General features: G+C 33.5%; 3 protein-coding genes across 3 annotated transcripts; all 3 read right to left on the bottom strand.

The window, feature by feature from the left end:
* Positions 1-3,042: 3,042 nt before the first annotated feature.
* Positions 3,043-5,560, bottom strand: LOC107647603 (protein FAR1-RELATED SEQUENCE 5-like). Its single transcript, XM_088491090.1, has 3 exons — positions 5,536-5,560; positions 3,497-4,043; positions 3,043-3,256 (listed from the first exon to the last, which is right to left on the bottom strand). Exons 1-3 carry the CDS (start codon positions 5,558-5,560, stop codon positions 3,043-3,045), a joined length of 786 nt encoding a protein of 261 aa, XP_088347216.1.
* A 12,514-nt stretch (positions 5,561-18,074) lies between these two features.
* Positions 18,075-19,729, bottom strand: LOC107605308 (hydroquinone glucosyltransferase). Its single transcript, XM_016307148.3, has one exon. The coding sequence runs from the start codon at positions 19,629-19,631 to the stop codon at positions 18,204-18,206; it is 1,428 nt and encodes a 475-aa protein (XP_016162634.1). The 5' UTR covers positions 19,632-19,729; the 3' UTR covers positions 18,075-18,203.
* Positions 19,730-22,681: 2,952 nt separating this feature from the next.
* Positions 22,682-23,491, bottom strand: LOC107647604 (uncharacterized). Its single transcript, XM_016351672.1, has one exon. It carries the CDS (start codon positions 23,489-23,491, stop codon positions 22,682-22,684), a length of 810 nt encoding a protein of 269 aa, XP_016207158.1.
* Positions 23,492-25,506: the final 2,015 nt, after the last annotated feature.

The raw sequence follows: 25,506 nt of genomic DNA, 5'->3' as shown, positions 1-25,506 counted from the left end.
AGTTAGTTAGTTAGAATTTGCATGTTGTTAGTGGATTTAAGCAGTTAAGATAGGTTAGGATTAGTTTATTAGATCTTTGTTAAATTGCAAGTGTTGGATTATGACTGTTATGGATTGAATACTGCTGAAAATTGCTTGATTATGCGAAATTTCTGCATTGCACACCACATGTTTGATTGAATGTCTATCTGATGCTTTGCATTTGATTTATATGTTGTAGCTACTATAAAGATTAAATTGCTTTTTGTTAGGCACATTGTTCTTGGAAGAGGCACTTTTGGCTATATTTTGATGCTTGTTCAACTTACAATTCATTAGCACATTGATTTTGTTTTGTTTTGTCAACACCTATATGATTTCTATGTTCATAATTCTTGAATTTTGGGTGAATCCTCAATTTGTGTGCATTTAATTTGTTGTTTTCTACAAGTAAAGAACCTTTACCGAGAGAATGTTAACTACTAAAAAAATGAAAATAGCTAACAACTTTGAGTATGCTTTATTTTTGTTCTGGAAAAGAAGGATGGTATTTCAAAATTTATATAGGTTCCAATGAATAACATGTTATATTAGAAAAAGCATAATCCTGAGATAAACCTTTAGGCACTGGCATGACGACCAATGATCATTAAACCTTAAGGCAGTTGTAACAACTCAGACCACCCGCTAGCACGATATTGTCCGCTTTGGCACACAAGGCCTCACGGTTTTACCTTTGACGATAGGGATGATAGCCGAAGTCCCCCACACTCACTCGTCAAAATGCGTCATGCTAGGGAGAGGTATCCATACCCTTATAAGTTATGCTTTGTTCCCCTCCCTAACCGATGTGGGACCTTACAATGTCCCACAATCCACCCCCTAAGGGAGCCCAGCGCTCTTGCTGGCACATCGATCCGGGCTCCGACTCTGATACCATCTGTAACAGCCCAGACCACCCGCTAGCACGATATTGTCTGGTTTGGCACACAAGGCCTCACGGTTTTACCTTTAACGATAGGGATGATAGCCGAAGCCCCCACACTCACTCGACAAAACGCGTCATACTAGGGAGAGGTATCCACACCCTTAAAAGGCATACTTCGTTCTCCTCTCCAACCGATGTGGGACCTTACAGTAGTACTGATGTAAGCATGGTCTGAGTAAATTGGTGCCATCTTCATTTGTCCACTATAGACATTTCAACATAGAGCAATATTTGAGATGCCAAATTTCCAAGGTCCCATCCACGATCTGTAGCTTCTATCTATTTCTTTCCAGTAGCCCACCACTTGGCAATAACTACTGGATGCCCCTCATAATTTTTTGTTCCTGGAGTTTTGAGTTATCACAGATAAAGCACTGTCTTTGTGATGAAAAAAGATAAATTTTAATAACTATATTTATTTATTCCTCTGAGAAACTGCTTTTAGATGGGCTGTCTGCTTTGTTTCTAGTATATTTTATGTGGGTCCTTGTTTTCAAGTTTGGATATGGTCTTGCAGGGAAGATGATAAATGCTGGCTTTTTCCGGTCATCCTTTTTCTGTTCAAGTCGATACAAGCTCGTTTTGTCAATTGGCACATAGCAAATAGAGAAATCCAAGATTTTTCTCTCTTTTGTCCGGATCCAGATGATTTTTGGGCTCATGAACCTGGTTTATGATAGCAAATAGGAGGAACATAATGTGCATCAACCACAACAACCACAATGAATGTGTTCCTCCTCTAATGTGTTATGGTAGACCACAACACCCACCTTATCAATATAGTTACTGTCATCATCAACAGCGTTATCCACCACAACCACAGCCGCAGCAACAGGCTCCTCCTCCTCCTCCTTCTCCATGCTCATATTATGGTGATACTAATGGATGCACCATATCATGAGCTCTGCTACTTATTAATAGTTGCTTCTTAGTTCAATTCTAATTCTTCTAATGTTTTGGCGTATATCCTATGGTTTGCTCATATATCCTATGATTTGATTTTGACCTTTTTTTATGAAGAGAACTACCTAACTATGAATATGACATTATTTTGTATTTAAATTTTAAACTACATTTTAATCTATGACTTCTGCATTGTTTTATGGAAAATTTGTTGTGTGTGTCTGAAGTTTATGGTGACTTTTTGGTATGTACTTTATATATATTATTTTATTTATTTTGTGATATCTATTTGAAAGATAAAATATATTTTATTTGTATTTTTATTTTCTATTACCATTTTCAATGTTTTTTATTTTCAGTACTAAAAATAAAAATACAATCCTAAGATTCCCATAAGACATGGGAGTAAGAAAATAAATAGTAAAAAAATACATATAGAAGTAACGATTATGTAAATAATCAACAAATTCATTCTCATGATAACACCAAAAGAAAAATGAAACTAAAATTCAGAAAGCAAATTTTAGGATTATATACTTGAGATCCACTCTAATGTCTTAACCATTTTTAATAGTAGTAAATCCAGTTAGCAATGGAAGGTTGAACTTTCATTGATTACTTCACTCGTTGCAGCAAAGGAAATCATACATAACAGTTTAGAGCAAATCAATTGATGGAATCTGAGCTAAGGGAGAAAACATGAACATGGATTAGGAGCACAACATGCTCATACAAGTCTCATTATATATACAAAATAGATTAATCATTACTAGACACAAGAGTCAAAGCCTTGGATCATGTTTTACAAACTCAATAAAAAAAATAGAACAATTCAACTCTACCATGGCATTTGAATGCCTCTCTTGAGTAATAATATCATATTTCTGGCATAGCTCCACAAGAATCAACTCAGATAAAACCAGGCATTGACAGTAATTGGCTTTCTTCTTCTACCAATTAAAAGTGTCATTCATTCATAGCATAAATAAGAAAACAATACAATGAATTCCATTGCATGAGAACCCCACCAGACATCTAAAGCAGGAACAGAGAGCAAACACCCTAGGGTCAACAATTAGCAGAATACTACTAACATTGCACTTTGTATGCTTCGCATCGCAGTATTTTTGAATTGACGGTTCGTTTCTGTGTTTCGTCCAGGGAAAAATTATTTAAAGAGTGGCTAATTGAAAGTTCAATTGACTTTGTTCTTCTTTGCTTACCATCTTCTTTACATTGTCTACTATGTGCTGTATTTTCTTTGATAGGCTCTCGTTATACTCGTCAATGTGCTTGAGTATCAATTCAAGATGTCTTTTGTAGGTGGCAGACCTTTTTTTCTCTGCTGTCAACTGCTGATTTAATTCCCGAATTCTATCTCGTTTGCCCCGGAAAATAGTATCAGAAAACAAAGAGGTAAGTGGGGAAAAATAAGCTGAAAACATGTAAAAGAACCAATATTATCCTGAAAAACTTCATTCTGAAATAGCCTGATGCTAATCTCCAACATTTAGCTTAATAGTGACATCATGATCCATCCAATTTGTCATTTCTAATCAATCTGGCATGAAGTAACTGTGAAGATAACTAATTTAGTAATGCATAGCAATGGAAGAAGGAGAACTGACCGGATATTGTTCGTAGATGAAATCCCTTCTGCCACCTCCTGGACCAACAAGAGGGTGTCTGTGTTCCTTTACAAAACGTGTAACAACCCAGCTACCAGATCTTATTTTCCTTACCATTATCATTGCCTTGCAACCAACCCTTGTCTCAGCCCTTTGCCGTATAACATTTTCACGCTTGTCAGTCATCCTGTATCCCTCTTTGTTGCAGACAAAAATCCGCCCAATAGCAGAATTATCGATCCTTGATCGAGAGAGTTTACTAACACGTACAATGAATCCAACACTCGTGGCATATGCATTGTAGAATGCATGAGCCTCTGCTTCTAACTCAAACTCCTGTCCCACATAAGGTTCAACAGGTGAATTACTGTAAATTCTCGACCTTGGGCCTTTAAGATTAGCAGCCACTTTACCTGCTGTAAGTTCCTGTAAATTCTCGAAAGATTGCGACTTTGAATCTGGGAATTGATGAATTGTATTACCAAGAATATCCCTTCTTTCCAGGTTTGAGCATGATCGAGTGAGCTTGGGAGAATCCCAGAAGGCTGCAAATTATTTCACCGTTAGGCTTGAATTTGGGCTTGGACAGGATAAGGGGTTAGGGTTACAATTATTTTTTATAGGGACTTAACTATATTTTTAAATTATTAGGAATTTAAATATTCGCAAAATAAAAAATTAAGGATATATTTGTCTTTTTATAAAAAAATTTAAATATAATTTGGTTTATATTGTGTAAATTGATTGGAACAAACCGGATCTAATAATTATAATACGGACAATTAGATTTATTATTTTTGTTATAATAAATCGATTTTATTCTGGTTTATTAAAAATAGGTTATTAACCAGTTTAATAAAGATGTCCAATAATATTATGACACGTATACACGTCTTTAAAAAAAGAAATTTTTTGTGTTTTTATGTAAGTGGCCTCCTTAGTTATTTGGTGTGCAAGCTTGTGATTTGGGTTGTGTAAACGTATAATTTTGTAGGGGCCTGCTACACATACAAGCAATTAAGGCCTACAAGCCTTACAAGTTGGCCCAGCCCAGAAACAATCCACGCGCACTCAAGCCTTTAGAATGGAGCGTCAATCCCACGCGCCTCACACAACGGTTACGCTCTCCAAAACACGCTGATTATGGCGCACACTTCCTCTTCTCCCTCAAAGAAAACGCAAAGCGTCAAGTTTCAAGGAAGATTCGAAACAAATTACAATTCTGAAGAGATGTTCGAACTCGTCGTGAAGATTAGAAGAAATCAAGAACAAAGGATAGAACTCTCCATCAAAAATCGCCGGAAAAAGCGAAGAAATATTATTCAAGGTAAGTTACTGTTTTACTCATCTTGTAGATTTTCCACATTTTGAAATTGAAGAACTAGATTTTACTGTTCTTCTACGTTCTTCTAGGTTTTACTGTTCTTCTTGTTCTAGCTCTCATTTTACTGTTTTTAATGTTCTTCTTGTTTTAGATTTTACTGTTCTTCTAAGTTCTTCTAGGTTTTACTATTCTTCTAAGTTGTTCTAGGTTTTATTGTTCTTCTTAATCTAGTTCTTCTCGTAACAGATTTTTGGGAGTATATTGCGTAATTTGGTGGGTGTATATGGAGTAATTTGTTGGGTGTATATGGTTGATTGTTGGGTGTATATGGAGTAATTTGTTGGGTGTATATTTCTGAACTGATATAATGTAATATAATCAACTATTGTAACTGTTCTAATATTGCTTGTCCTTGGGTGTATATTGCTTGACCTTGTAATGTTGCTTGACCTTGTATATTTATGCATGTTTGAGTGAATTGAATATCATTTTGAACTGATCTAATTAAATTCTTATGAGAATCCGTATAGGTGTATGTGGTTGATCTATGGATGTATCTGACTGATATCTATGGGTGTATTTTTCATTTCAGAAAAAATGGCAAGCAAAAATCAAGCTGAAAAAATTGTAAGCACAAATATATGTCTTAGATCAAATTAGTTTTTCATAATAGAAATATATCTGACTCTAATTTTACTTTGTTTACAGCAAACCAAAGACCTTAAGTGTACAACCCATTTGTTGACTGAGAAATTCAAAAATATGAGCGAGGAAAAGAAAGCAATTGTTAGGGATTTGGGATTTGGTGACCTTATGCACATCCCGCCGCTAAGGGTGCATCACAAACTGTTAAAGGAGTTGGAAAACTCCTTTAAACTTGGGAAAAACACACTTGAAACCGGCTATGGTTCGTTTAGAGTAAGACCAAGCACAATAGGGGCTGCGCTTGGCCTCAACGCGTCAAGTAACTCATTACAGACATAGGTGTATATGAGCCATATTGGGGTGTTTTTCAAGTGATGTTTGGGTGTATTTCATGTGATTTTCATACTATGTTATTTTTCTTTTTGTAGGAGATCTATTCCCTTAGAAAGTCAATTATAAGAAACTTTCTGAAGACAACAAACACATTTTTAGAAGATTCCAAGGGAAGACTCTAAAAAATCTGACAGATGAGATGATGACTATTGCTGTTGATAATGAACAGGATCGTCTCATGTTCAAGAGGATTTTCATCCTCTATATACAGATGGCGTTCCTGTTACCAACCACAATCAACAGAATCTCCCCTGTGCACCTGGCACTAATTTTCAAGATGAACGGAATAAAAGAGGAAAACTAGAGAGCACATGTTCTGAATTTCATCATCAAGGCCATAAAGATTACAATCTGAAAAAGAAAAAGGCAATTGACGGCTGCCTGTTTGCCCTGATGATAGTTTACTTCCACCTATCAATAAATAAAGACAAGAAAGGAGAAGAGAGACCTCCACAGCCCTGGATTGCCAACTGGACTAGAGAGCAGTTGGTTGAAAGAATGAAAGCAGAAGTAGATGAACATATGATAAGTGAAAAGAATACCTTGGGTGTATTTTATTTACGTGAATGCTGTTAACTAACTTTTCTAATGTTTCAGGGAATTGTAAAAATGGCCGAAACATAGGAGAAATTAAAACAAATGAAGAAAAAAGATAAGAAAGAAAAAAACAAAAAAAAACAAAAAAAGGAAAGCAACTTCATCATCATCAGAGACTGAAACATCTGAAGCTGAAGTCTATTCTTCCTCTGATTCTAAGACAGAAGAAGAGTCAGAGGGACCAACAAGGAAACAACCCATCCGAACATCCAAAAAGTAAGTAATATACTTGGGTGTATTTTGTGTATTCAGTTGGGTGTATTTTGTGTATTCATTTGGGTATATTTGTGTATTCAGTTGGTTGTATTTTGTGTATTCATTTGGGTGTATTTTGTCCCTTTTAGTATGTTTATAAATAATGATTGTTTGCCTTCCAGAATGAAAACCAAAAAAAGAAAGAAGATTCGGGAGGATTCTGATTCAGAATCTGAATCAAATGATGAGTAATGTTCTGAAATTATTACTGCTTTTCTTTGGGTTTATTATCAAGATTTCATGTATTAACAGAGCGTCTCTTATTAACTTTTAGAAGCGAAGAATCATCACTAGTAGAGAAGCAAAAAACAAAGAAAAAGACTCAGAGAACACCATAAAAGTAAGCACTTCCTTGGATAGTATTTTCTGATCAATTTAATTTTGTATTTCTGATTCATACTTGTTTTTTCCCCCCAGGACACAATCCAAAAAGAAAAAGTCATTGTTGAGGATTCATCTCCTGAGTAAACTCAATCTTATCATGGGTACAGTACTTTGTAAGCTATATTACCGTCTATCATCAAAATTATATTTGTTAACATGTTTTTTTTATGCATGTACTATCAGATCTGAAATTGGAATTGAAGAATGAGATGAATTCTTAAGGGAAAAGAATGAAAAATCTGCTGCACAGGGGTATGTCTTGTTGGGGGTGTATATTTCAGATTTTAAGATGTTTTCTTTGCTAATAATTGTTTCTTGTTTGCCAGGGAGAAGGAAGCTGACCTGCGATCGACGGAAGGTCACTATGTCTCATCTGAAATGTAAGAAGCTTTATTTGATAAAATCTTGTTATCCTGATTTAATAGTATGGTATTTTTTATGAATAATATGTACTCTATTATGTTTAGAATACCGGACGTAAACTTAGGAAGTGATGATCCTTCATCTCAAGGACACACAGATCAAAGTAGCGTAAACAAACCGGTAGAGAGCATGTAATTTCTCTTTCTAATAACCATTGCTTTTATTCTTTTATTATCTTCTACTTCTAATTCTGTATATATTTTTTTTAGAAAAAAAAAGCCCTTTAATGTTTTATTCGAGAAAAAAAAGGCAGGAAAAAAAAGCAAAAACTGGAAGTATATAAATTCTCAAAAAACAAAGCATGTCTTTCTTTTGAATGCTTCGGGTGTATTTTTACTTTCTTAGGGTGTATTTTAGGTTGAGTTTGGTTAAAGAGTCAGCCAGTGAGCCAGCTGAAGAGAACATGATGGTTGTGCGGGTAGAGACACAGTCGCAAAGAGAAGCGCTTTCAATGTGAGTTTTTCAAGAAAATTTCAACCTTATAACCATTTTATTTTCGGGGGCTTTGTATGTTAACCTTTTATTTTTCTTCTTGTTTAGAGTTCCGATTCAAGTTTGTCTACCACTGTCCCAAACAACCACTGTGCCAGAAAATAAAGAAATCCCTGTGACAGAAAATGAACCAACCCCTGTGCCAGAAATTGAACCAACCCCTGAAAAGTCTCCAAGTGAAAAAAATAATGAAGGAACTACAAAAAGGTAAGGAATAGTCTTGGGGTGTATTTGGTTACAGTTTGGGTATATATTGCCCCTGTTGGGGTATATATGATCCTTGTTGGGGTGTATATTTTCACGATTGATCTCTGACTAGTTTTTTTTATAACATGATTAATTTTATGTAACCCTGCAGCACTCCTGAACCACCCCAAAAACCTGAAGAAAGCACACACACGCTTCCACCAGCTCCATCTAAAATGTAAGTTTATCAGAGTAAAATCAATGTTTCGTTATCATTCGTATATTCTTATTCTTATAATACGTTATACATGATCACGCAGTAATCCAGCCCCAGAAGACGCTGCTGCGCTGATGATGATGGCACGGACGGCATCGCACGTTCCTAAAAAAGGTCCGATGTCATCATTCAGCCTTGGCTTGACTGATTCAAGCCAAGAAGAAGCAGCAACACAGAAGGGGGCGGCAACGCAAGATGGAGAGAGGGCAAAAACTCTTGAAACCCCAAAATTGCTAGAACAATTAGAGGATCTGGTAGAAAAAATTGCAAGTGGTGGGGTGACAACAAAAGGAAAAAGTCCACAGATTCGAAAGGAGAGTGGCGGAGAGAGTTTCGAGAAGTTTGAAACTCCTGCGAGAACGAATGAAAATACGGGTGACATGAAAGAGAAATGCTACATCTAAGCCACACGAGTGAAGACATATGGAAATGGACTAACTAATGAGTATGACACCGTGTGCACACTCAATGCCCAAGATAGATACATTTTGTCAAAAGTCCACCTCGCATGACTCGCAGATGAAACACATATAGAAGCTGAGGTAATATTACAATAACATTAATATTTTTATCACCAAAATTAACTGCAATGTTGATTGATGTAAATTGATTTCGGTATCTTTTTCTAGATTGTCTCTGCCATGTGCCTCATCCTAAACCAGCAAAAGATTAAAAGGTTTCAAGAAGAAGTATACTGTCTCCCCCCTGATATTGTGGTAAGGGTTGCTTCAATGAATTTTGGATGTATTTTCTGCATTCTTTCGGGTGTATTTTCTGCCTTAAATTGGGTATATTTTATGTGTTCATTTGGGTGTATTTTCTATGTTCAATTGGGTGTAAGTTGTGTATTCATTTGGGTGTATTTTCTGCATTCGTTTGGATGTATTTTCTGTATTCATTTGGTGGTTCACAATTTTTGCAGAACATGGCCATTGCAAATCATCCAGAAGGGGTATTCTTACAGCCTAAAACCAATAAGTCATTCAGGGTGGAAGACTACCCAATGTTTATACCCTTCTTGGACCTTAAAAATTAGCATCGCATCGTTATATAAGTTTTCATTTCTAAAACTTCTTATTACCATTCTTTACTTTTGTGCCAAATAAACTAAAACAGTGTTCAATCTGGACATACTTCAGATTTTTGCACCTGTTTGCCATTCACAAAATTGGTGGTTATGGTTGGCTAATACAAGAAAGTGGAAATTTTATATACTCGACCCATATCACACGACATCTCCGTCCGATGAGAGAATGGCCCTAAATAAATTCATTGTAAGTTGGTTCTGTGTTTTGTATTTTAATAGTTGGGTGTATTTCTGTTCAATATAAGGTGTAAGTTTGTGCTCCTTTGGGTGTATCTCTTTATTAAATTTATTCATGTATTACTGATTTATTTTGTGTTTTAAGGGATATGTAATTTCACGAATTAGAGTATATGCTGGGGGGCACCTCTGAAGAGAAAGGACAAGGACAAGGAAATTGAACCGCCATACATTAACATCTCAGGCCAAAAGACAAGGTATAAATCTTTCAATCTGAAAATTAAACTTTCCTATATGTAATTTGTAATTTATTTTCTTGGTTTTTAGCTATGACTGTGCTATTTACGTAATGAAGTGGCTTGAGATAATTCAGCCCGAAAACATTAAAAGGTTGAAGTATGAGTGGGACAATTGGACCTAGGTAAATGTGTTTAAAACTAAATAACTCTGTATTACTTTACTCAATTAATATGGTTGATTAAACAGAATATTCTTTTTAACTGTAAGACGAGGTGGACCACTATAGAGTAGAATATGCTCTCCGGATTCTATTCAATGAAATGAATCAAGACAAAGCTGAAGCCATTAGGGGAGTAATGCAATAAAACTGTCCAAGCCATCCTCATTATTATTGAGTCCATATTATCAGATAAATTCTAATGATATTGACACTGAGTAATGTAACTGTTAGGTAGTCTTGTAACAAATTGAATACATGCTGTAAAAATTTGCCAATTATAATCCAGTTTATTGTAAAATTTCTTTCAATAATTAAACTCTCTCTGCTGTATTCAAAATATCTGAATTATAGGTACTATAATATGAAGAAAAACATCAAACCAAATATACACCCATAACCTGACATTTTACACCCGAAAAAAAGTTGAAAATACACCCAAACATCTATCCCCTGATGCTTTATCCCTAAAACCCTGAATCCTAAACCCTAAAACCCTAAACCCTAAACACTAAAACCTAAACCGTAAAACCCTAAAACCCTAAAACCCTAAACCCTAAAACCCTAGACCCTAAACCTAAAATCTTAAACCCTAAACCCTAAAAACCTAAACCCTAAACCCTAAACCAACCAACCTATACTATACACCCAAATCATTGATTTTTACACTCATAAGATCTCATTTTACACCCAAGGAAAGTTAAATATACACCAGACTTCTATCCACTAATGCTTTATCCCTAAACCCTAAAACCTAAACCCTAAACCGTAAAACCCTAAACCCTAAACCCTAAAACCCTAAACACTAAACCCTAAACCCTAAACCGTAGTAAAAAAAACAAAAAATATTTTATAACATAAACATCAGATTGTGAAATATATATATGTATGTAAAATGTGAAACACAAGAAAATTCAGAAATACACCCAAAAAACAGTGCTTTACACCCATATTCTGTAACTATACACCCAAAAAGTTATCCGCTGCTGCTGGTTCTCTGAACTGATAATTCATAACACGTCCTTGATATTAGCTGGAATTTGAACGCACCACTGATGCAGCATCAAAGAAGTTTAACTGGATATAATAAACTCACATATTAGCTAAACTATTAACGAGAAAATTAAACTCAATCACCACATATTTAAAGAACATCACTTTTACCTCATTTAAAGCTTTTGTTTTCTTCTTCTTTGAGGCATTTGCAATCTATTTGTCCAACTTTGAACCTAGCCTATTTTTTGGACGTCCTCTTGTTCGAATCCTTGGAGGGCTTTGAAGCTCGTTAACGAATTCCAAGTTGGCGTCTTCGTGAGATAAAGAAGATGTCCCCTTCCTTTTGGCTTTCAATGATTCCATCTCAACCATGACGTTATCGTACGCACAATGCAGAATTGCAGCCAGCTCCTCCGATTCTGATGCAAATTCGCAAATATTTTGTGAACAAAAAACCAATTCGTCAAACCTCTTACTTCTTGGCTCCAACAATGGCTTGTCGTGGCTGCTCTTGATGTGTGTGTGTTGCCTCTTTACCTTCTTGCTCCATCGTTCCAATATATATCTCGATGACACTTAGCTTACTCGTTCAAAGCTTAACACACTTAGTGCGTGACGGCACAATATCCCTCTTGACTCGAATAATAAGCATTGACATTTTACCTCGGCTGCTACTGAGTCATAAGTAACCACAAACTCGTTGAATATTGAGCTGGAAACTTGTTCTCCAACTTCGTATACTGAATAGCCTAGAGCAGAATTCGTTAATCTAGTGATGCAATTTGCCTTTCCTTTAAATTGTGCTTGGACTTCTCTAAACTTTTGATGAGTGTACACATCTTGAAACTGAGCTTCAATGGAGGATTTGGTTGCACACGGTATGACCGTATGAAAATATGCAGCATCTGATTCTCTCTCTGCTTGCTCCCTGCTTCCGAGGCAATTATCGTATTATTTGACAAATTGAATAAGCGAGCTATTCCGGGTAATAAACTTGTTAAAAAATGAATGCATGCTCTCACTCCTTTGTGTGCTTTTTATCCCTGCCCAAAAGTGGTGCTCCAAATAGATTGGAACCCATATATGACAGTTTTCATAGAAATTTACAGAATACACCCAAAAATAGACTATAAATATACCCGAAAAAACATGCAATTTACACCTCTGCTGCAGATTTTAAACAACATTACATGAAAGCCACTTGTTGTCCACAAGACCAAAATTCAGCAGAAAATCATTCCAATTCCTATCAAATGAATCTTTACTATGAGAGTTCCAAACAACTTGGCTCAATTCTTGTTCAATTTCAGCATGTCCCTTGTACCCATTTAATTTGCTTGGGATCTTCTTCGTGATGTGCCAAATACACCAACGGTGAATTGTTGTTGGCATACAAGCCTCTATAGCCCTTTTCATTGACGCGCATTGATCGGTGAGAAACCCTTTCGGAGCATTTTCCCCCATGCAACGAAGCCAACATTGAAATAACCATTTGAACGACTCAATTTCTTCATTTTTCATCAAAGCGCATCCAAGAAGTATTGACTGACCGTGGTGATTCACCCCGACGAAAGAACCACAAACCAAATTATATCTGAAACAAATTACAACATTGCAGAATGAAAATCATTACGTACACCCATATAATGAATTTATACACCCAAGGAAGATCCAATATACACCTCTGCAGTAGATTCATAGAACAAAATTAATTTAGCAGCATAAACAAGAACAGCATATTACCTGTTTGTATTGTACGTGGTGTCAAATGAAATAACATCTCTGAAATACTCAAAGGCAGCTCTGCTCCTTGCATCGGCCCAAAAAGCAAGCTTAATCGATTGATCATCCTCGAGTTCGAGCTCGAAAAAGAAATTCTGATTCTTCTCTTTCATTCTCAATAAATATTTTCCGAATTCCTTTGCATATTCTTGTTCCGAAACATCCCGCACTTCTCTTGTGATGTAATTCCTCACACCCTTTTTAATAAAATTTAACTCGTGGTGACCCCCAGCTGCCGCAACGAATGATTGGAATGTTTTGCTTGGTCTGATACCGGCTTCCTCGTTATTCTCTATTCTACGACGAACGGACATGCTTAGTTTCCTGTGCTGTTTGAGCATCTCTGCTTGAGTTAGACAGCAAGGGTGTGAATGATGCAGCACAACCTTTGAAATGATCCAAGCACCAACATCCTTCAATGTGTGTATATAAATTCTTGCAGGACAATTTAAACCAGCTGTGGAATTTGTCTTCTCGGTCGAAGATATTTTAGATTTCTATTTCCCTCTCTTCTACATGTGATCAATTGATTCTTAATTTCGTTTTCCTTTTTATTTGTGCTCCAAACTCTTGTAGAAAAACCTGCATCATTGGCATAGTCCTTGTAAAATTTTGCAGTATTTTCAAGGGTTTTAAAGGTCATTCCAACCTTGGGAACAAGCTGCTCATCAACAATAGAGAAGGACTGCAAAAATACATGTTTAAAACAAAAAAATATTATAAAATTTCTGTACCTCATAAAAAAATAATAATCAAAGTAAAATACACTCCAAGGACTCCTAATCTACACCCGTTACGACAACAAATCAACTAAAATAACAAGAAAAACCATAAACTGTAAATACACCTAAACTCCCCCTAAAATACACACAAACTTCCCTAAAAATACACCCAAAAAGTTCTGATCTACACCCAAGCGTCTGCTATAAATTGCAGATAATTAATCAAAACTAATACATTAGATTCAATCCACAGATTATGTTCACGCATTAATTTCACAGTCTATGTTCACGAATTATTCAGCTAGACAATCATAGACGAATAACTGCATCAAATTTAGATTAATCTTAATTAGCTGAATCTAAATCAAACCTCAGGAACTTCGTTCGATTCAAATTCAAAATTAACTTCGCCCTGATCTGACAATCTAAGGTTGAATCATCCATTATCTTTAAGGTTCATTCAGATTTTGATTTCAGAAACCAGAAAATCGAAATAAAATGAAGCTAGAGTTACAGTGAGAGAAACTGAGGTGAATGACGACGAACAAAGCAGTGATAAACGCAGAAGAAAGAACGATAAAAAATATAAGGGAAGAACGCAAGAAGGAGAACGAAAAACTTGGCAGGAGATTCGAAGAAGGTAACGAAATCTTTTGAAAATTGAAAATTATATTATTCGCACGTTAATTGATTTTGATTGATATAATGTTCTGTTATATAGCGCGTGAGTTGTACGTAACAATTGGAGCGCGTTTAGGGTGTTAGTAAGTTTCAGGACTTGTAACACTTGTAAATGTTAATCGCTTGTATGCTAAGATTAATCCAATTTTGTATGTGTAATATTATAAATTTTGGGACGTATAATAGGAATAAATTTGAAGTATCGTCTTCAAGTTCTTAAGGTGGAGTTATTACTACGACTACTAATTAGATAAGTAATTTATACAATATAATTGGTTATTCTATATATAGTGTTTTTGCTTGTTTATATAGTGTATTCAACTTGTTAATTGTTCATTTATTGTGCATAAATTACACTTGGTTATAGCACATAAAAAATTTTTCACACACTAACTAGATTGACTTGCAACACATCCAAAATAATATTCCATCTTTTAAATTGGTTCCTGCACACATCTAAAACTCATTCATTTGAACTAATAAACCTAGCTTTTATAATTATTAAGTAATATGATATAAGTAAGGAGAGTAAAAGAAGGGGTCTTGTACAAGAGAGCGAGGTAGAAGAAAATCGTATTATAGAGAGAGAAGGAATGTAAAAGAAGGAAACAATAACTAACTATAAAGTGGGTAGAAAGTTAGAGAAATTTTAGTTTTTAAAATTTAAATTAATCTTAATTATTAATGTGTATTTAAAAAATAGGAATATGTTTTAATTAAAAAATAATTAAATAATATTAAAAGTTGATTAAAGACTAAATTTTATTATACAAATAACATTTTTTTAAAATATTAAAAACTAAATTAAAAATGAATCTAAACGTTAAAGACTAAGATAATACTTTACCTAAAAATTAAGTTATGATTCCATATAAGGTGGAAGAATACAGTAGTATTAAGTGAATAATTTTTTTTAATAAATTTAATCAAGTTGATCTAATAACATATTGATTCAAAATATTTAAAAAAAAAACAACAACAAAAAAGATATTAAAAACCACTGACAACATTTAATTGACTCCAGATTGATGATATGATAAAATAATAATAGATATATCAGTATTTGAATAGCAAATAGAACCTAATTTTTTGAGTAGTAATTACATATATTTATAAATTTTGAATTAGTTTCTCTCACTTTTTATATAATTTTAATTGATTTTATATTTTTGTGATTCAACTGTGTAATTAGTAAATTATATGAATTTTGTCTAAAAATAATTGGTTTGATTTTTTTTTAATTGAAATGCAAGATACATCACAAGGAATTGTAGGATCATAATTTCCAATTCTCAATGATTTTAGAATAATTTTTTTCAAAAATTAGTGCAAAAAATATTCTTAGATACTGTTAATTAGGTCTTGATTTTTTCACACTAATCCAACCATAACTTGAACTATAAATATTTAAACTAGGCAATTTTGGTGTCATTAGAAACAAAGACAGAGTTTTAAAATAATATATATATGCCTAGAAAAATAATATATATACCTAGAAAAATACTGAGAATTGAGAATTATACCTCATGTACAAAAAGTTAATAATTAAATTAATTTTTAAAAAAAAAGATATTTTTTAAATTTGTTTATGAAAAATTTTATTAATTAAATTAATTTTTTAAATATTACGAATTAATCATATTTATCATTCGATTATTCCATTAACAATTTTCATCAATAATTAATAATATAAAATATTAATTGATAACATATATAACATCTAATATCTTTAATTGAACGTGGACCAAATATATTTTAAAATTTATCAATTTAGTCGCTAGATATATTGGGAATAGGTGATTAAAAAAAAGGACAAATAAGATAAGAATTGAAATTGAATAGAAAAGATAAATTGTAATTGAAATAGAAACAAAAAAAATAGGTTGAAATTAAATTAAAATAAAATTACTCTACTTTCTATCCAATTTCTTGATGAAATAAGAAAGGGACTCCTACTCCTCTACCTCCTACCTAATTCCCCGTGTAACAAGAGAAAGACTCACTCAACATCATTTGTTCACATAACGGTTTCATCACGAAATCAAAAAGTATTTTAGTATTTCTAATCACTCAATAATGCTACTACAATAGTTAAGGAGATATTTATAACTTCTTACTAGGTTAAAACAAAGAAAATCCTAAAATTTACAAACATAAAATCCAATATAATAATTAAATAAATAAAAATTAAAACACATCAAAATAAACCAATAACTATTGAATAATATTTGATTTCTTCATATCACGAACATTTGACGTATCAATAAGATTTATGTAATTGGAAAAAAGAACTAAACTAATAGATTTTTATAAATATATTTAGTCAATATTCAATTAGAGTTGCCAACTATTATGTACGTTGTCAATTAGTATTCATAACATGATTGTTAACAAAAATTGTTAACGAAGAGATTAAAAAATAAATATAATTAAATTTTCTCTTTGATAAATCAATTTAATTAAAAAAATTAAAGAATATCTTATCTCTAATAAACTAATTTAATTATTAACCCAAAATTTCACTTACTTGAGGTTTCGCGTGACGACCTGAACTCGCATTTGCGGACCATGTTTCCCGTGCCTGGTTAATTTGGTAAGTGAACTCGTATTTTTGGACTCCTTTGGCCTAATATATAGGTTTGTAGCTGAAAGGAAAATGGACTAGGAAGCAAAGGATGAAACATTTACCATTAGCTCAATTTTAAGTTTTTTTTTTTTATTAAAAACTCATTTCTCTCCAAAAAATTTTTTTTCTTTAAATTTTATGCATATTTTGTGAATTTTCTGTGACATTTAACTTTTTCAAATAGTGAGTTTCAACAGTTTCTTATTGAGTTTGAATTTGTAATTAAAAAACATCTCTTTAGAGAGTTAGGTTGACAAAAATATTGGTACATTATGTTAAGATTATTTTTAAAAGATACGACAGGTATAAGTAAACAAGAAAATTATTAAAACAAACTTAGCAAATTCAGAGATAAAGCTACGTTTAACTTGAAAGAGAAAAAGTAAAAAATTAAATATTATGTATATACTAAAAATTAGTTAATAAATTAATTTTTATATATTTATATATAAATATATATAATTTTTATTTTTAATATATATTTTATATTTTAATATATATATTCTATATTAATAATTAATTTTAGTAATTAATTTTAATATATACCTAATATAATTGAAGTAAAGTGTAAAACATAAAAGAAAAACAAATGCCAATGAGTTATAGTTCAAATAGCATAGTCTCCTCATACTCAATTAAAAAGTTGCGGATTCGAGTATCTTTGGTAAAAAAAAAAAAAAAAAAAAAAAAAAAAAAAAAAAAAAGCCAGGAATGAGGAACACTTTTTTTTTCTGGTAATCGGAATGAGGAACAATTTAACTTGAAAACAAATTTGACTTGTGTGGGCAACGTATCAAAGCAAGCTAAATATTTTTTTTTTTTGGTATTCGCAAGCTAAATATTATTACTGACATCAATATCAGTCCATTACCAAGAAAGAAAAAACAGAGAAAAAACCGACTATAGCTGGCCCATATTAAACAATGTATAACATGCACATCAACCGAACCTTAGAAGGCTTTATTAGTTTAAGAAAAAATATAGAATACTAATATACTATCTGTTAATTTATTGCTAATTTATTATATATATTCACAAAGACACTTTTATTAAACACAATTATAAATAAGAATTGGCATAAAAAAAATATATTTATTAAATATATCCACAAATACACTTTTATAAGTTTTATTAAACAAAATTATAAACAAGAATTTGTAAAAGTTGCCATAAATACTGTAACGCAGCGGAATTGTTTAATTTAATTGTTATCTTCAATCCCACTAAAGTTTTCCCACTTACTAGCCAATTGTGACAACGCATGCGTTGAAGAACCAGCATCTTTCTTCACTGCATCAGCAGCATAAGCTTTTAAATCCTCCATTCTTTTGCGCATTGCTTTTCCTTCTTCCTGCTCCATTAGACACTTTATCACCTTTGAAACTTCCTCCTTTTCAACAATACCATCTTCTCCAATATTCGGCCTCACCGCCACTTTGAGTCCATCAACTAACAACACAGCATTCATCCTCTGCTCTGCAAAGAGTGGCCATGTGATTATTGGAACTCCCACTTGCACACTTTCCAACACCGAGTTCCAACCACAATGACTCAAAAACCCACCAACTGAATCGTGACTAAGGATTTGTACTTGGGGTGCCCATGATGGCAAAACCAAACCTTTCTCTTTGGTTCTTTCTAGAAACCCACTTGGTAAAAATTTCAATGGATCCTCGTTCTTTTGGTTGTCTAAGTAAGCAGCACTAGATGAATCACTTGGTGCTCTAAGAACCCATAAAAACCTTTGACCACTCAATTCCAAACCCAAAGCTAGCTCATTGATTGCGCTTTGAGAGAGTGTTCCGCCGCTTCCGAAAGAAACATACAAAACAGAACTATGTGGCTGTTTATCCAACCATCTTAAACACTCTAATTCCTCATCACCATCATTGCTTGATGACCTTTTTTGTGTAATTGGTCCAACAGCATAAAAGCTGAAGCAACTTTTCTCCTTTGCAAGTGCTTTCATAGCAGCTGATTCCAATTCCAAGAAGCTGTTGATTATGAATCCATTTACATTACTCAATCCTTTGGAACGTTCTAGATAGAGTTTGTAAGCATCACTGGATCGATTTTGCATTGGAGATGGAAGATCTCGCCCGAAAACTGGTTCACAACCGGGTAAATAGATAGGATGTTGTAGGTCTTTGTACTCACCGGTAACTTGCTCATCAAGTTTTGGCAAATGCAAAGACAATGAGAGAGCCATAACTGTAGAAGGGAAGTAAATGTAGGACAAGAAATTGAACTCCTTAGCGAATGAAAGTGCTTCGAAGGCGAAAGCATCTGCGATCAAAGCTGCAAGTGGTTCCCTTAAGGTGAGGGATTTAAGGGTGTCACGAATTGATGGGAGAGAGAGGGTAACGGTTTTTTGAATAAGAACTCCAGGGTATGCTCCTTGGGGCAAGTCTTGTTTGTTGATTGAAGGGAGAAGGATGGAGTGAATGTTTGAAGGAAGAGTTTGAAGGTAGGATTTGGTTGAATCTGGGTGTGGCCCAAGTGAGGGAATCATGCAAGTGACATGAAAATTTGGGTGAAGCTCCAAGAATCTTTTGGAGAACTCAAGTATTGGAACTAGGTGGGTCAAGCCAGGACTTGTAACAATAGCTATGCGCGTTGTTTTTGCCATCAATTGGATTGTACGAGAAAAGCTATGGTTTTGATTTTGGTTCAGATATGTAAACTATATAGGGAAACTTTTCCTTGTAGTAGTTGACTAGTTGTGTCCAACTTCCACGTTGTGAAATGAGTTTCAATTAGGAGTTTGCTAACTAGTCTAAATTCTAAGCATACTTTTCAAACTATAAAAGTAGAAGAATAATTTAATTGAAAAAATAACACTCTTAAATTTTTAATAATAGGGTAAAGTTCTGTACTAGTCTAACGTTTAAGGTTAATTTTATTTGGTCCATAATGTTTTAATGGTTTTATTTTTATCTCAAAACGTTTAAAATAACATCGATGTATTATTAATAGGTGAATTATATAGTAAAGATGTAAGTTTACAGATTTTTCCTTTAATAGAATAAAAGAGAGATTAATAAAGGTAGGACCCACATTTTCAATAATAATAAAATAATAAAAAATAACTATAAAAAAATTATATTCTCTCTATACCACTCCAATCTGTACAGTAGAGTGTCCCTTATTAATAATGTTTTTGTTAAGACTAAATTTATTCAACTCTTTTTTTTCACTTTTACTCTTTCAATAAGTGCAAACCTCATTCTTCTATTTCTTTCTTCTTTTCTCTTTTACACTATTAATTCTTTAAGAGGGATTTGAAAAAAAATAAAAAAATAAAAAAATAGAGTTTAAACTTATTGAAAGGGTGAAAATAAAAATAAAATTGAATAAACATAACTTTAACAAAAATATTATTAAGAGTACATTAATTTTACTGTGCTTAATTTTATACGGATAAAAAAAATTAGTACAGAAATCCAAATAAAAGGAAAAAAAGTGTAGAGACCCAATTAAAAAAATTGGTACATGAATTCAATTAAAAAAAAATATAGAGACCTAATTAAAAATTTTGCGAAATTATAAAACCAACAGAGTAATTAAACCAAAATTAAAATAAAATTTATCCCAAACATTAAAAACAAAAACAATACTTTAAAATAATAATAACAATATAAAGTTCACTTTTTTTTTAATTAAGTTAGCAAAACCTTCTTTTCCTCTAAATATTTTTTTGTACATGGGAGATACCGTTCATTGAATATAATGCAGATGCGGAATGAGCATCAGGAAACATTTTGGAGTCTTCTCTTTATTCTTTCATTGTTTATTTCATTTTAAAATGAAATTATTAAACTTTCAAAGAGGCAGTTGCGCAATGACGTAACGCAATACGCACCTGAGCTGTTTTGATCTTAAAATTTTCACAGGCCACGTAAAACAAGCTAGATTGATTTTGTCATCTAATATATTTGACATAAAAAATGCAAGATGAATACCAAATTTCAACTAACACATGTATTGTTGGCAAAAATACAAAAAATTAATATTATTTTTTTGTAAAAGACAAACAAATTTTTTATTTGATAAATTTATTATGTATTTAATACAAAATTTTATAAAAATAATTAAATAATTATTTTGTTAGTAGTTTTATTAGTGAATGATGTTAGTGGTTTTGTTAGTGAATGATGTTAGTGGTTTTGTTAGTAGTTTTGTTAGTGGTTTCGATAGTGAATGATGTTAGTGGTTTTGTTAGTGAATGATGTTAGTGGTTTTGTTAGTAAATAATGTTAGTGAATAATATTAGTGATTTTGTTAGTGAATGATGTTAGTGGTTTTGTTAGTGGTGTTGTTAGTGGTTTTGTTATTAAATGATGTTAGTGGTATTTATATTTTGGTACATGATGTTTGCAGCCCCAGCGATGTATTTCGAGCATGCGACGGCAGCAGGGTATGCGTCTGGAAGAGAGGTACGTTCCGTACTTACAGATGGCCGGCTTATACCATCTTGCGAGGCTGAACGAGAGATGGTTCAGACTGGATGAGTCCCTGGTCAGTGCGTTCGTTGAGCGCTGGCGTCCAGAGACGCACACGTTTCATATGCCGTTCGGAGAGTGCACTATTACACTGCAGGATGTGGCGTACCAGTTAGGACTGCCAATCGATGGACATTATGTTAGTGGTTGCTTGATAGATTTTCAGACGTACATCTAGGGTGGTCGGCTAGCTTGGGTGTGGTCCCAAGAGTTGCTGGGTGTGTTACCTCCTACAAACCAAATCTAGAAGTTTGCAGTGAACTGCAGCTGGATCCAGGAGACCTTTGGAGAGCTTCTTGAGGGAGCCAATGAGCCCATAGTTATGAGGTATGCCCGGGCCTATATCATGATGCTGTTAGAGACTCAGCTATTTGCCGATAAGTCTGGCAACCGCATTCACATTAGGTGGCTCTCATACGTAGCTAGGCTTGAGGACATGGGTGGGTACAGCTAGGGATCAGCTGCTCTGTCGTGGTTATACCGGTGCATGTGCCGCATGGCGAACAGACATGTGGTCAAGTTAGCCGGACCATTACAGCTACTTCTGTCATAGATCTTCTGGCGCTTTCCTGGATTTAGACCCGCTGGATATGATACGTTCAGCTGGCCCTTGACCTCGAGGTACTATTAATTATTCTATCGTCTGCTATTATTTCATTATATCTACGTTTATACTATTATATTATTTGGTGTTATTTTCATTTCGTGATAACAGCGAGCAAGAAGGGATCTCGAGTTGCGATGTAGAGGCTCAGGATAGACCTCTTACAGGCTGGGGATGTAAGTATCTGACAAACTCCTTTTGATTATAATCTCTTTTAGACTAGCAAGTGTGCATGGCTAAACGAAGACAGTTTGTATTCGCAATTTATTTGGATGCCGTATAGCTCTCCTGACATTCTTTAGGTTGTGCATCCGGAGATCTTGGAGCCTCGGCATATGGCGTTATGGAGGTGTGTGACGGTGCTGATATATTTTGCCATTATAGAGTGGCACCAGATAGCCTAATCAACCATGTGCACCCATTTCCAAACTCAGAACACTTCCCAACGTACCTGCGATAATCAGACTCCACCACTTTGTACTGTACCCCGCGTCGGATGCTATACGTCTTCATGCTTAACACAGCCTCCTCTTTATCCTGAAATTGCTGACCAACCTGAAACTCTGTAAGACCTCAAGTACCCTGGGTATCTCTAACACTAAATCCAGTGGGTTCCGCAGGAACTCCCTCCTGTCTCATGGCATCCAAGTCCAACGATGAAAAGTGCGGAGAGTACTGCTGAGTCCCAGAGCTAGAACCACCGCCAGCCCCAGCTGGATTACTCGCTGCAATGTCATCGCCACTGTCATCAGCAATGAGGTCAGGCTCCACATCATCATCACCATCATCATCCAGCAATGCATCACCGATCTCAGCCGGTGCCCCACACTGTAAAGAAATCGACACCCTCTCCACGATACCAACCTTTCCGCCACCACTGCAGTTGAGATCAATGGCGAACGACGGGGACGCAACAGGCTCGTCCTGAGGTGCATTCACAGGCACCGACGAAGATGCACCAACGGGCCTCAAGCTAGAACCGACTACCGTGCCTAGAGTTTGAGTATTCCGGTTCGAACCTCCCGAGCTAGATACCACATTAACCAACTTTGCCAACAACTCAGGTGTCCTGACCTCGGAAAAATGCCAAAGACAATGGAACAGGACCTGCAAATCCTCGTCACTCCCTATAATGAAAGAATCATACTTCACGTCATCTCTAAGCACTGAGATCGAAATGCGATAGAATAACTTCTGAACCTGTTTCACGCCTTGCAGCCCAAGTTTCTGTATTATAGAATTCAAAAAGTCATCGAATCTCGTCGTAGGTCTCATAAAAATACTTAGAGGATCTTTATCAGTGAACTTCACACCAGAGCATGTTTTTCTCTTAATCGACCCTCTATAATGCACCAACACTACAAAACTCTCCTTACTAGCCATTTTTTCTCACTCAAATGAACTCAATTCATGTTCACACCATATTTATATATGTCTGGGACTTCCTAATTCGAAACAGCCAATTTCAAATTATATATACGTAATTCGAATCAGCTAGATTCGAACTGCCAATTCGAATTGCTCACCATAAAATTCGAATCAGGTTGATTCGAACTGCTCAAGCATAATTCTAATCAGAGTGATTCGAACTTTCCCATGTGTAATTCGAATCAGTATGATTCGAACTATCTAGCATGCATATTCCCTCATAATTCGAACTGCATTTATTCGAATTACCATTGTCTTTAATTCGAATTACGTTGATTCGAATTACATAAATACATGCTTTTGGTTAATCCATGTCTCATTTTTCCATTTGGTTGAATCATATAATATCTCATCCAAACTAGCTTAATACTACTATTTGCCCTCAAAATTCAATCTTTAAAATATTATTTTGAGAATACATATTTAGTGTTGGATATTTTTGTCGCATTTTAAAATTATGTGAGAATATTTTATCGATACCAATATTCAAATGCATTTTTATCAGCGATAAAATTATTTAAATGTATTTTTTTTATGATTTACCCTGTTATATATTTTATACATTTATATACATTATTTCATATAAGTGTTTGATAAGGTGATTAGTCATCAAAATAATTAAAAAATATATAGTAAAATATAGGATTTTTTACTTATTTAAATTTGAAAAAAATAATTAATAATATACTTGTCCTATTATAATTTACAACATTATTTACATAAATGTCCTAATTTTATTATTAGTAAATCACGCTAAGATCTGCACTTTTATTAAATAACATCTAAATCATATTAAGGAGAATTGATTTAATATATTTTAAATCTTTAATAAATCACGCCAGTATTTAAGAAATTTAATAGATGTACTAATAAAGTAGAAAAAATCGAAATTTTACGTAAAATTAAAAAAATAAATCAAATATATAAAACGTAATAAAATTTTAATAAGATTTAAATCGTAAAATCGTCAAATTTAATAAAAATAAGTGTAATAACCCGTGTCATCATGCACATGATAAAATTGAAATTATAATTTTAAATTATTCTATTAAAATTAATTTAAATTGTAATAATTTAATTAATAAATAAATAATATGATGTGTATTGTTTGTGTTTTTTTAAATATAATATTAAATATATTAACTCGAATGTAGCTATTAAGTATATAAAAATTATGTTTGAATTATGAATTTTTTAAATAAAATTATCCCGTTTAAAATATTTAAATTATGGTTTCAATCATAAATTATAATTATGATTTAAAAAAATTTTTTTGATATAATATTACATTTTTTTCTCCACTTTACTATTAATATATTGATATTGCAAGTCTAAATTACAGTATTTTACTTAATCTTGACTGAAAAAGAAAATAGTTACGTGTTTCTATCATTTAATTTATTTAATACACCATGTGCTAACACTAACGGTATTTTTTTTAAAAAATATATTGATAAAAATAGATATAATATAATTACAAATATAACATAAATAAATAAAATATCTATAACAATATATAATGGGAAAACCCATTTTTTGTGTCTAATTTTTCTTTCCATTTTTATCCTTTTTAATAACTTACTTCCAGTTACAGCATTCTACTACTTCATTTCCATCCACGTTCACCTTAATATAACTTCTCCACGTTAATTTCTCTCGCATCACGTTACTGCATCAGTTACAGAATTCTACTACTTAATTCCCACTACTGCATCAGTTAATTTCTCTCACATCAAGTTACTGCGTCAATTGTATTATTCCCAATTTTTTCTCTTAATCTCTCTCACTTCATTGGTTGCTCCATATCTCTCCATAATAGAAAAAATTTTCTTCATTTCTCCTCTATCTTCTCCTGCATTCTCCTGTTTTTATATGTTTCTTTGAGTAATTATAGTTGACAACATACCAATGGAAGATTCACGTTGAAGTGGTCGACGAACTTGGCAAGACTATGCCAGACAACGAAGACA

Source organism: Arachis ipaensis, chromosome B6 (assembly GCF_059453495.1).
Source record: "Arachis ipaensis isolate K30076 ecotype BB chromosome B6, ASM5945349v1, whole genome shotgun sequence".
NCBI lineage: Eukaryota > Viridiplantae > Streptophyta > Magnoliopsida > Fabales > Fabaceae > Arachis > Arachis ipaensis.
This window is presented reverse-complemented; position numbering and strand designations above follow the sequence as displayed.

Excerpts from the sequence above, each read along its gene's own strand:
- LOC107605308 (XM_016307148.3), bottom strand. The coding sequence starts at position 19,631 with ATGGCAAAAACAACGCGCATAGCTATTGTTACAAGTCCTGGCTTGACC.
- LOC107647603 (XM_088491090.1), bottom strand. The coding sequence starts at position 5,560 with ATGGGTTGTACACTTAAGGTCTTTG. Across the intron at positions 4,044-5,535 it reads TTGTACACTTAAGGTCTTTG|CCTTCTGGGATTCTCCCAAG; the intron begins GTTTGCTGTAAA and ends AATAATTTGCAG. Across the intron at positions 3,257-3,496 it reads ATCTACGAACAATATCCGGT|CAAACGAGATAGAATTCGGG; the intron begins CAGTTCTCCTTC and ends TATTTTCCGGGG.
- LOC107647604 (XM_016351672.1), bottom strand. The coding sequence starts at position 23,491 with ATGGCTAGTAAGGAGAGTTTTGTAGTGTTGGTGCATTATAGAGGGTCG.